The sequence below is a fragment of the Manacus candei genome, unplaced genomic scaffold (assembly GCF_025592945.1).
Source record: "Manacus candei isolate 608988 ecotype Guabito, Panama unplaced genomic scaffold, ASM2559294v1 h1tg000009l, whole genome shotgun sequence".
NCBI classification, from domain to species: Eukaryota; Metazoa; Chordata; class Aves; order Passeriformes; family Pipridae; genus Manacus; species Manacus candei.
The window spans coordinates 7,120,553-7,133,649 of record NW_026138057.1 but is presented as its reverse complement, the minus strand read 5'-3'; the positions used below and the strand labels follow the sequence as shown (position 1 = coordinate 7,133,649).

At 43.6% G+C, this 13,097-nt stretch overlaps 1 protein-coding gene across 1 annotated transcript; it reads left to right on the top strand.

The window, feature by feature from the left end:
- Window positions 1-1,770: 1,770 nt before the first annotated feature.
- KCNA4 (potassium voltage-gated channel subfamily A member 4) lies at window positions 1,771-8,535 on the top strand. Its single transcript, XM_051776749.1, has 2 exons — window positions 1,771-2,305; window positions 3,124-8,535. The coding sequence occupies exon 2, from the start codon at window positions 3,927-3,929 to the stop codon at window positions 5,907-5,909; it is 1,983 nt and encodes a 660-aa protein (XP_051632709.1). The 5' UTR covers window positions 1,771-2,305; window positions 3,124-3,926; the 3' UTR covers window positions 5,910-8,535.
- The last annotated feature ends 4,562 nt before the right edge of the window (window positions 8,536-13,097 follow it).

The window sequence follows — 13,097 nt, the reverse complement described above, 5'->3', positions numbered from 1 at the left end:
TCTCAAAAACAAAATAAAAAGCTGCTCAAGTCCTACTGATAAAAAGTAGTACAGGACTTGCTAAAGAATGAAGTGGCTGAACTCTGGAAAATGCCCCTAGAATTAAACTTTACTGAAGTAGGAGTAAATCCAGGTGTTCCTAATAGTTCAGGAAGTGTACCTATGACAATTCTTCTATTTTTATGGCATCATATGTGTCCTTGAGACTAAGTGATGATAGAGGTTTGATCCATGCCTTTGGTATGCTCCTGTGCCAGGTGCAGAAGGATCTGGGTTTTGGTATTGGAAATTAATCTGTAGAATGTTTTTAAACTGCCTCCGGGAGCATCAAAATTTTGGACTGGCTTTTTGATGACAGAAGACATTGTATTTTAATGGCATTTGAGATGACATTAGGGATTTCTCTATATCTTTCACTTTACATTGACTATGGAACCCAAAGAACTGTGATGGTGGAAAAACTGGTTCACTACAACTGCCATTTATACATTTCACAGTACTTTTGGCAAGATCAGTATGAACTGCCTGACATTCTGTGTGTTTATTTGGTCGATCCTTCATTCTCTCTTATATAGTCATAGGTCATCTGCTGAAAGGAATGAGGCTAAGGGTACGAGCAGTTACTGATGTATGTAGGCAGCAGAGACAGAGAAGTAACATGGATAATGTGAGTTGTGCTGGAGGGATCTGAAGGGAAATAGTCACCAGGCTGTCTTGGTTTCTCTGTGGAGGAGGACCAAGGCAATGAAACAAATGCCTAACCCACTTGCTGCGCATTGAATTTGTCTCCAGTTGCAAATACCTTGAGGCAAAGTGTTCTGGTGTGAATGCTACTTTTGATTTCTTCTCAGTGTAGTCTTTTCTTTCTCCGTGAGGAGAAGCAGGAGTGCCTATACTTAATTTGTACTGAGATGGTAGAATTCCAGCTGTGATGTCAAATACAGCCAAGCTGCATTTTCACGGTGATCCCTTACAGAGAGTGGAATCCGTCACAGCTTCGATTTTCTAGGTGCAGAAGGAATGGTTTGTACACTGCTTGTGTTATAGCAGGCAGAGAGAGCAGAGATTTGAGGCGTTAACTCTGCCAAATACAGAACGGTACCCTCTAGTCATGAACTAGGACCTACTTTCTGTTCAGGTACAGAATTGGGAGCGAAGTTAATTTGGCTTCATTTGCGAGACGGCTGCAGCGGCCTCGGTGTGCTGGGTAGGAGCGGAGGGAATGCTTGCTTGCGCTGCTGGGGGGCGAGCGGGGCAGCGGGGTGGAGGTGGGGGTAGCTTTTTTCCCTTTTCTGGGAAATTTGCCTTCGGAATTCCCCGAGCCGCCCCAGCAACGGGTTTGGCTTCCTTAAGACAGAGCAGAGGCCAGGGCTGGCAGCGTCGCTCCGGGCGGAGAGTTTTGTTCGGCATGCCGGGCATCACCCCCGCGGGGCCGTCGCTGCCGGTGCCTGCCGCGTTCGCGGCGCGGGGCGGGGGCCGGGCCGTGTGCGGGGCCGGGGCGCAGTGCGGGCGGCGGCCGCCAGGGGCCGGCGGCGGGCCGGGAACGGCGGCAACCGCGGGAAGAGCGGGAGCGGCGGCGGGCGGCGGCTCGGGAGCAACAGGGCCGGCTCCGGGAGCGCCGTGCGGCGCGGGGCCGGGCCGGGGCCGGGGCCGGGCCGGGCCGGCCGAGCTCCCTCAGCGGGCGGCGGGAGCGGCGCGTCCGGCGGGCGGGCCCGCGGTGCGGCTGCGGCGGGCGCGGGTCCCGCGTCGCCTCAAAAACCCGCACAACAAGTGGATGTCGCGGGCGGGAGCGGGCTGAGCCGCTGCCCCTGGACGTGTTTCGGGGAGGAGGGGGAGAGACGGCACGGAGCGACCCCGCGTCCCCCCGCCCCGGGGACCCGGCTCGGTGCGCGGATTATCCGGCGCTGATTCACAAATCTGCTGCGAGAGCCGGGCGCGGGGAGGCTGGTGATCGCGCCTGCCGTTCATCCCGCCTCACACACACACACACACACACACACACACACACACATACATACACACACACGCCGCCTTCCCTCTGGGAACGAGACCCTCGCTTGTTGCCTTGCCGCCGATGCCTGGGCGAGCGGCGGGGCTGTGGCTCTGCGCGCTGCCCCTGCCCCGCTCGCTCCCGCCGCCCGCGCTGCGCCCGGGAAGGAGGGACGGGAATCGCTCGCCAACCTGTGGTGCGCACTGACCACAGACACCTGCGAATGTGGATCAGCCGGCACAGCCCCCTCGGGACCGCTGCCACCGCGCCCGTGCACCGCCAGGAACAGCGTTGCTATTTCTCTGCCTAGGACCAGTAAGTATAAGAGCGGCTTTAAAGACCCTTTTCTGCATGGCACATAGGTACGATTTTAAAAATAGCGTCATTTAATAGTTCGTGTTCACCTTCTGTCGTGTATTAATAGATGTGGCTATAAACGAGGTTTCTGCTTCAAAGGGGGCGTGGGGGGTTGTGTATTTTTGCGTGTGTGCTTGCATGTAGATGTTGCTTCAGTGCACCTGCAGTTGTTTTCTTGACATATCATATCACGGTATTTTCACTTGGGTGAGCATTGTACGTGCCTGTTTCCAAATTAAATCCAACGAGACGTTCATTGTGATTGAAACACAATTCTGCTCTAGATTAAAATGTAGCATTCCCGCATCTGATGTGTTTCTTAGAAATATAACAAAAGCTCTTTGTGTTAGATACATTTATTCTTTAATTTTTTATGTAGATATATGTAGGTGTATCTATTACATATGTGCTCAAAGACCTGAATGCCCTGTGTGTTGCAGTATTTTTATTGGTGTTTATGTGTTGGTGTTTCAGAAGCATGCATATGTTTGTGTATGGATGCAAGTGCTTATATGGGTGGGGATTTTGTATCTGTCTCTATATATATGTGACATACCCACCCACATCCTTACCCACAGAGTCGTTCAAAATCTCAGTGCATGTGATGTGGGTGTGTGTGTAATGTAGAAGTGTGAATAGTGTGGGCAGGAGAAGATTTGAATGCCGTGGTAATAGATGACACAGTTTCATTTGATCGGTGTGACCTTTTAGGAAAACAATCCAATCTTTTCCCTTTTTGTTTTGTTTATTTTTGTGTGTTTGTGCATGTGCCTCAGGTTAAGTGCTTCTTCTGCATGACCATAACCAAAGGGTGACCCATCCACTCCCTTATGTCCTATGGGGACCTCAGAGCCAGTTTCTCAGTCTTCATCTCCTCCTCCTCCTCCACCTCCTCCTCCTCCTCTTACCACTGCTGCTGATGCCCTGGGTGCTGCTCCCAGGTTTGAGACATTGTTGACAGGCTGAAGAAAGGATTTGCAAAGACCTCCTCACTGTGTAAATGAAGTGATGGCTGGAATTAACTTCAACTCCCCAAGTAATGATATTGAACAGTAAGTTTGCTAGGCCAAAGCGTTACCGAGAACAAATAATGAGGAAAGAGACTATTTGCATTTGGTTGCAATGATGAACTAAAACCATCTGTGGAGAACAGGTACCATTTGGATTCGCACTTTTTTTTTCCCCTGACAAATGCAGCCTTTATAGCCTGCGAGGTAGACATGATTATGATCAGATCTGTGATAGCTGCAGGAGATAAATGAAAATAAAGGGGCTTGGTGGATGAAATAACAAGGTCTCAGCTGTTCCCTGGTTCAATTTGAGGATCCCGTCTTTTCTTATTAGCAAAACAGGAGTTTGTGTCAAACATTCCAGAGGACGAGAAAGTGCAGACCTGTGCTTTTCCAAAACATAGATTCAGTGTTACAACCATGCTGCCATGCTCCACGTCCTGGGGACTGTCCTCCAAATGCAAATGGCTTTGAACTTTCTAGTGAAAGTTGAGGTTAGGCTGTAAATAGAACAAAGCCTTGTCGCAGTAAGTGATTAAAAAAAAAAAAAAAAATAAAACAGTTGCAAAATGGAGGTGGCGATGGTGAGTGCAGATAGCTCGGGGTGCAACACCCACATGCCCTATGGATACGCGGCCCAAGCCCGGGCGCGGGAGAGGGAGCGGCTGGCACAGTCCCGGGCCGCCGCGGCCGCGGCCGTCGCAGCAGCGACGGCAGCAGTGGAAGGTGGGGCTGCAGGTGGGGGAGGACCTTACCACCACTACCACCAGGAGCAGAGCCGAGGGGCGTCCTCCTCTCACGGCGGGAGCGCGTCACGCAGCGGCCTGCCCCACCGCCAGGGCGGTAAGAGGAGGAAGAAAGGGAAAAAGAGGAGCCACCACTTGGGGAGTAGGGAGTGCGGGGCCTCCTTCCCCTGCTCTGAGCTGCTGCCGCTCAGTGGTTCTGAGGAGAGGATACTGAAGGACTTGAGTGAGGAGGAAGAGGAGGATGAAGACGAGGACGAAGACGATGAGGAAGAAGGAAAGCTCTACTACAGTGATGACTATGGGGAGGATGAGTTTTCCTACTCGGACCAGCCACCCGATGATGGTGGAGGCCCTGGGGGTTACAGCTCTGTCCGCTACAGTGAGTACGAGTGTTGCGAGCGTGTGGTGATCAACGTGTCAGGACTGCGCTTTGAGACCCAGCTGAAGACGTTAGCTCAGTTCCCGGAGACGTTGCTGGGCGATCCGGCGAAGCGAGGGAGATACTTTGATCCTCTCAGGAATGAGTACTTCTTTGATAGGAACCGACCCAGCTTTGATGCCATCCTGTACTACTACCAGAGCGGTGGTCGGCTGAAGAGGCCAGTCAATGTACCCTTTGACATCTTCTCCGAGGAGGTGAAGTTCTACCAACTTGGGGAGGAGGCCATGCTCAAGTTCAGGGAGGATGAAGGGTTTGTCAAAGAGGAAGAGGACAAAGTTTTGCCAGAGAATGAGTTTAAGAGGCAGGTCTGGCTGCTGTTTGAGTACCCGGAGAGCTCCACTCCAGCCAGAGGCATTGCTATTGTCTCTGTCTTAGTCATCTTGATCTCCATCGTCATCTTTTGTCTGGAGACTTTACCAGAGTTCAGAGATGACAAGGAATTCGTCATGTCCCTGAGCTTAGGGAAGGGGCTTTCCAATGAGTCACTTCACCTGAACGCTGGGGAGCACACCATCTTCAATGACCCTTTTTTCATTGTAGAGACAGTGTGCATCATTTGGTTCTCCTTTGAGTTTACGGTGCGCTGCTTTGCATGTCCGAGCAAAGCACACTTCTTCAAGAACGTCATGAACATCATAGACATTGTCTCCATCTTGCCTTACTTCATTACTCTGGGCACTGACCTGGCGCAGGAGCAGGGCAGTCAACAGGCCATGTCCTTTGCCATCCTGAGGATCATCCGGCTGGTCAGGGTGTTTCGCATCTTCAAGCTCTCCAGGCACTCCAAGGGTTTGCAGATCCTGGGTCACACGCTCAGGGCCAGCATGAGGGAACTTGGCCTCCTCATCTTTTTTCTTTTTATCGGAGTCATTTTGTTTTCCAGTGCTGTTTACTTCGCAGAAGCTGATGAGCCTGCCACCCATTTTCAAAGCATCCCAGATGCCTTTTGGTGGGCCGTAGTGACCATGACTACGGTTGGTTATGGGGACATGAAACCCATAACTGTGGGTGGGAAAATAGTCGGGTCCCTGTGTGCCATTGCAGGAGTGTTAACCATTGCTTTACCAGTGCCAGTGATTGTCTCCAATTTTAACTATTTCTACCATAGAGAAACTGAGAATGAGGAACAAACACAGATGATGCAAAATGCAGTCAGTTGCCCTTACCTCCCAACAAATTTACTGAAGAAATTTAGAAGCGCATCTTCCTCATCCACAGAGGATAAATCAGAGTATTTGGAGATGGAAGAAGGAGTTAAAGAATCTCTCTGTGTAAAGGAGAACAAAAGTCAGGACACGGGGAATAGCAGTGAGTCAGAGAAGAAAAACTGTGTAAATTCAAATTCCGTGGAAACCGATGTGTAATTTTGAACGTTTCCAAATATATTTATGCATTAAAGAGCGCAGTGAAAATAATGAAATATGCAAACAAGAGTCTGCAGCATACAGTAGTATGCCATTTAATGGTTAAATACAAATAAAAAGCATTGCTAAACATGTATTACATATCAAGGAAGTGGTATGACTTGAGGTGAGGGTTGCTAGATCTGATACATTTTCAGACTTTATATTTTTATTAGAATGCAAGTGTTTTGCACATGAGGCTGAAAAATTTATTAAAACCAAGTCAGTTTTAAAGTGGGTGCATGAACTGTCGACATCACTAATAACAGCTCTGTGGTAAAAGTTGGCATTCAGAGGTATTTACTATGTAAGAAACAATGAAGTTTGGTAGTCATTTATCTATTTATCAGTGCTTTAATAGCAGCTACCATAAATCATTGGATACCGTAGTCATTGTTTTTCAAATGGTAAATTTATTGTAAAAAGATATTCTACAGAAGATAGATCTAAATTTTTTTTTCCTGAAATCTATAATGCTTGTTTTTAACTGGAAATTTACTTTGAAAAGGCTGTTGACCCTCCAGAAATTGTTTATTTTTATAACTCTCTTTGGAGGCATTACAGCATTTGTTGTCTAATAATGAAAGAAATGAAGTAAGAGAATCATTTAACCTGGTCTGACTGCAAAGGCAAAATGACTGGAATGCTTTTTTGCACTACTTTATATGCTGGAGATATATTGAAAGAGACTTCATACTGTGAATGTTTACTAATGTAATAGTTCAATGACAATCATTGGAAGAGTGAATTCTGCATCATATTTTATTGTTTCTTTTTTCTTTGTGATGCTGATGGCAAAATAGCTAACATTACATGAATTCCATACTCCTTTTGATTATGAATATCTGTGATCTGGAAAAGGATTGTGAAGTAAAATTTTATAATCAAAAATATTTGAAATCGGTGTTTTCTACTGATGCCCTCAAGAAGTACCAACCCAATTTATATCTTTTTCCTGCTTAATTTAACACTGAGTCTATGATTAGTACATGCACTTTGTCAGTACTGAAGAAATTCAGTGTATGGGAGGAGAAGGTAGAAGTAATAAGATATTCAGTTGTTACAGTACTGACAATTGAGAATTGCTGACTTTTAATGTGCTATTATTGGTGCTGCTTGATTACAGCTTTCACCCATGTATATTTGAAGCAACATTTAAGATCCAAAACAGGCATTTCTGGGCTTCAAAATGAACACGTTGGGTCCCATGGAGTCCTTGTGAGAACATTCCATGGTTTCTTTTCACTGATTCTTAGGTCAGCTGTGTTTTCTATGTGTCAAAAACTTCCATTGCCCTTCCTAGGAGATTAAGGTAGGTAAAGACTGTCCAGCCTACAGTATATTTCAGGCTCCAGAATGAAATAGGTAAGATACTGCTGCATACAACATAAATAATAGATTCAGAGCAAGTATTTTTTTCAGACTTATCACTACCTAGGGAAGGCACAATTAAACTGGAACTGTTTTTGAAGAGGCACTGTGGAACATTCCAGATTATAAAACTTGAACCAAATTGGCATATGCACTTTAAGGTCTGGGACAGGCCATTAAGAGAGAAAAAAGGACTTAGCAACGCTACTGAACTACAGTAGTTTTGCAATATTCAGTTAAAGTCGAGTGGGGAGGACTTTTGCAGGGGAGAGAACTCATTAGTGACTGACTTATAGTTCTGGAGCTGAAAAGCAACAACCAAACCAGTCTGAACTGGGCATCCATGACATTCTCCATAATCAGATAAATGTTTGCTGTTGTGTGGCATCCAGTGGCACCAAGCAGAGCTGTAGTTGTGGGCTTCTATATAAGGGGGTTGGGTTTTGCCTTCATGAATTTTCTGTGGATCTCTTCTTCAAAAAGTTTCTCTACTTGTCCTCTTTTGCATTGCAGAAGAAATAATAAAAACCAAGACACACACAAAAGACTGCGTTGTGGTGAGCCCTGGTTCAAAAAATATGTGTTTAAATGTCTGATTCCTAATTTAAAAACACAGAGCAAGGCTTCGCTGTGTTTTTGATGTGAGGCATTAAAGCTCCTTTTTATTGAGGTGATATTAACTCCAACTGTGTTTGGAATGAGAAGACTCAGTAATTTGCCAAAATTTAATATTGCATTTCATTGTAGCTCACCTGAGTTGAATGTGCTAAATACCTTTTTAACAGGGGCAATATCAGCAGTGAGGATGATCTGTAAAATTCTGTAAAAATCCATAACTAAAAGCATTTCTTTCACAGCTGGTAGTTAATGGCGTGAAGGGCATGAAGGTTCTCTTCCTAAAGGAGCTTGCTGGTAGTTCTGTGTGATATCAGAGACCATGTAATACCTGGGACCATGGCAAGGATGCAGGAGTGAAAGGAATACTAACTAGGTAAATAAAGAAATTAGAGAAAATAAACAGTGCATGTTTTCAGTATCGGCTGGTTGAAAGGGGAGGTGGTTCACAAGAGGTGGAATTTTAGATTTCTAATGGAAATAAGGAAGGAAATTCTTTGAATCACTTTTAAAATATATTCACACTGTAGACACAGAGCTCAGCATGAGGTGAGTGCTCCAGCAAGTCGTTCAGCTATTCTGCTACCAGAACACAACCTTTTAATTGTGGTGATGTCTGTGCTATGCTGTGATCATACAGTACCTTACTCTTGGAAGGAAAAGGTCCTACTGTAGGGCCTTGTAGCAGTTGGCAGAGCAACATTCTTGGTGCATCAGCACCACGTACTGCAGTACTGGGAAGGTAAATCCTAAGGTGACAGTGGAGCCTACTCTGCCTCCTGCAGTGCATAAACACCTGTACTTTGCCGTTATAAATTAGAGCCACTCTAGCTCAGTCTTAGGTTGTTCCATCAGTTTGGTGGACCATTCCGAATCACAGAAAGAGTTATGCGTTCCAGAATGGAAGCAAACATCTCTTCTGGGGCTTACAATTTGATTGTTCAACTATCTATTGGTCCAGTCCCTTACAACAGAGTTTTAAAATGCCAAAGTCCTACCAGTAAATGCTAAAACCCAAAGATCCCAAGTGCTTAACAAGAAACAGAAATTTCTATCAAGTATTACTTTGGTTGAAATTGTGTGCCAGAGAAACCCTCTAATTGAGCTGTTATGGCTCCAAATTACTGTTACTGCTTCTGTCAGACCTTGCCCAGTGTTGCTGGATACTGACAATGCTCAGAAAAATAGTTTTATTATGGCTTGGACATTTTACATTTTAAATTATAGTGGTGAAATGCGTTCCTGATGTAGCTGATGTGAATGGAGTTACACCGGGGATCATTTTAGTTCTACTAATGTAGTTCAAATGATTTCACATTGACATACATTTCAGCTAAAAATAATGCAAAATGAGATATTTCAGGTTCGCTTGCAGTGGTGAAAAAAATTTGGAGGAGTTCCATTAGAATTCATGGAATCACAGCAGCACCAAATCAGTTTTCAAATATAGTCTGATACTTAACTGTGTGCTGGCATTTATTTAAGGAAATTCCTAAGTATTTTTATAGTAATCTTAAGTGCCAAGGCCAGTCTCATAAGGAGAGAGTTTTGCCAGCTGAAGTGTTGGATTTAATGCCTGACTTCAGAGATCCATAAATTTTTTCTTTATTACTTTTCTGATGTTACATCGATTCCTTGAAAATATCGGCCTGGATGCTGAACCAAAAAGAAGTGGTTTATACCAAAAGAAGTGTTGTGTAACCCAGTCAGTGAGTACTTGGTGAAGGCTTTTAGTGTTCAGTTAAGCTTTCTAGAATGATTCCACAAGAGGCCAATTCCATTTGATGGAAAGTCTAATTTGTTTGTTTGTATTTGGAGGAAAATGCCTATGTTTTCTTGTCTAGAATCCATTTCTGTGATGTTCATGTAATGCAGAATAAATTTGGGAGATCTAAGGGGTGAAAAGCCCCCCTGCTATCATGATTACATCTAATTCATGACAATATTGTTCTTGGTGTTTGGGCATTCTCGTGGTCATAAAAATGGGACTTGAGTGTCTTTTCAGTCAGTAAAACTTTTCAAATGGCTTTGGAATATGAAAATGATTTTGTGTAGTACTGGTGTGCAGAGAGTTTGGGATCAGGATCCTTGAATAAAGGATCATATGGTGTAGCTCCTGATACAGAAGATTCCTGTCAAGTGGGAAGGTTGGAAGTCTTTTGACTTGGGATCTGAAAATTCAGTGCTACACTGCCTAAGAATATGAGGTACTTCCTCTTCAAATTTGGATAAATGTAGGATAAATGCACTATGGAAACCCAGCAAAATATCAGAAAGTCTATTCCGTGGGTAGGTAGTTCCTGAAAAGCCTTTCTCACACAGCATTGAAAAATGAAATGTACCTTTCTGGTGATCCTGGACTTGTAAAACTAATTCTGAATATCAGTTAATTTTTAGCATAATCTTTACAGTTTATAGATAATCCTCAAATTAAATATAATCTATCCATGGTACTTTAGACCATGTCACCAGCTTCCTCCATTTTTTAGTGGTACCTTATTACTTCTTACTGTCACTGCATCCAGTTATAAATACAGGACTGTTTTTTAAAATTTTAATTAATTGACAAGAGACTAAGAAATTCAAACAAATATTAAAAAAAATCTTTATTATGCAGCGTATAAGTTACGTATTTTTCTTATCATGAAATAAATCTAAATGACAGACTAACATCTGTAGACATGGGGCAGGGTATGCACTTTCCTGTTGCTATAACTGAATGATCAAGTGCTTTTGATTTTGCAGTAAGATCCAGTTGACAGATCTACCATATTTTTGCACCTCTGTTTGAAACAAATGCTTGTAGAAAATTTGTCAGTTTTGGAAAAATGAACATTCCTTCATTTCCCCAGAGATCATCTAATGTGGGCAAAGCGATTGACAGATTAATTCCGGGTTAAAGTGCATAAATGTTTTGCACCTGCTGCCCAGGTACTCTAAATATTGCTGCCATGCTTTCTGTGTGTTCAGAATTCTGATGACATTAGTTCTGAAGGATAACTCATTAAAGCATTATGTACTGAGATGGTTGAATTAATTTTTGTTTTTAATCCTTTTCTGTAAAATTATGATGTGCCTTGAGACCTTTTTCTGCAACAGGCCCTTTGGAAAACAAATACATAAGTATTTAAGAAGGAAAGAGGAGAAATCTTAAATGACATGAAAAAATCTGATAAAATATCCTAATTCAGAGAAAGTAGGTAAGTAAAAACTTTTCTTTTTTCTTTCACTTGTGCATTATGTTACTGCCATTGAAAGCAAATTGGGAACAAATAGGCTGAACTGTTACACAACTGCAAACAGAGGTACTTCATGTGTTGTGTCTCTTCCAGGTACTCTGGGATCTTGGGAGCAGCTTGGATCAGCTGCTGCTCTGGCATTGTGCAGCTGGGAAGATGCTCCTTGCATCAGGCAGTGCCAGGTGGGATGGGAGGGGGTGCAGTGAAGTTTTTAGTCTATCTGGTAAATCCCCGCTCCTACCACGAGTATCCTGAGAGCAAAAGTTGTTCAATTATTTGCTTGGCAATGCCGAGCAACCCTTTTAGATGGGGAGGCCTCAAAGGCTCCAGTCTGCCAGTTCCTGAGCCACAGAGGGACTCAGGTCTGCACTCACAAAATGTACTTTTCAAAAACCCGATTTCCGTTCATTTCTTTAGGAATTGGGTTGTAAAATGCTTCCTGAATCCAGGAGCAAGCAATTTCCTTAAGGTCAAAAGGAAGACTGCGGTGGGGCAGGTTTCCCAGGTGTTACACTGAGGAGTGTAGGAAGTGACAGCACATATTGAAGAGAGATTTTGGTCTCTTTGTTTTTAGTCTCTTGTTCAAATGTTCCTGGGGTATTTGTGTTCAGAGTATGGAGGAGGATGGATACATTCAGTGAGGTATGTCAAAGGCATCTTTAAATTTAGATACATACTTTTTTTTTCTGTTCTTAGCAGTCAGAATGAGCTAAGGTTTGGGTTTTTTTTTATTATTAGTTGCTTAGTCCTAACACTTCTTATAAAAACCATTTCAGGGGTAGAACATACACTGACACTTAAACTCTCATCCTGGACATGAATGGTAGCTTTCAATTCAGAAAATCCAGTGAGACATGTTCAGCATCACTCTTGACCTTTTAATTTGTTATAGGTGTGCTGGCTTTGGGTCCAATGCTCTTGCACTGAAACCTCCCAAAATTTCTGGTGTCAATACTAGGCAGTGTGTAGCATTGCAATGTAGGACAGCCAAGTAGAAAATGGGTTTTCCTTGTTTGTGTTGGTATGATTTTGATGCAGAATTCTGCACACAGGGAGACAGCATCCCCTTTTCTCCTCTGCCCTGTGCAATGGAAGGACAAGGCACTTGGGGGGTTTGCTGACCCTGCCCCATAGATTGAACCCAGTTTCTTGCTTCTGTTCCATTTAGATCAGGGGAGGTTTGTTTTCAGTCAGAGCCCGTGATGTCTGTCCTTGATGTGGATCATCCACTATGTGAATGAACTTTAATTTCTGCCTTTTGTTGTCTCCCTGCTGGCACAGCTTTGTGATGAATTCAGGGTGTCACTCAGTGACAGTTTCTCCTTGCACAGAGGAGCCTGAATAGCACAGTGAACCTGAACACAGGAAACTGCAGAGGACTCTTCATATGAAATCAAGATACCTTTCATTTTCCTGTCCAAAGATGTGTTAGTACTACAAGTTACACATTCCACAGAATGTAAACTTCAGGTTAAATACCTTGGGTTTCATTAGTGGCTTTGTACTTTAGAGATGCCCTCAATTTGCTCCAAATTCCTCAGGAATTTAAGACATTGACTATTTTTCAGGTCTCAAGCATGAAGGAAGATGATCCCTCTTTGCATTCAAAATGGCAAGGCAGCATTATGAACCAGAAATCTTGCATATTTTTCAGGTTAAGAAGCTAAGGAATAGTATATTTTCTGTTAAAGTCTTTCTTAAATATTAACTGCAGATGCACATACTGAAGAAAAATATGGTTTCATTACAGAGAAGGGGTAGAAAAGATTTTTGATTCAATGTTTAAAGGGCATCATTGTATTTTATTGTGTGCCAGATGACAAACTCAGACATCTTATTTTAGCAAAAATCTATTGTACTGCAGAAAATACAGTAGAGGAATTGTATAGTAATTTATACTTCAGCATTTAGTTCTGTATATGTT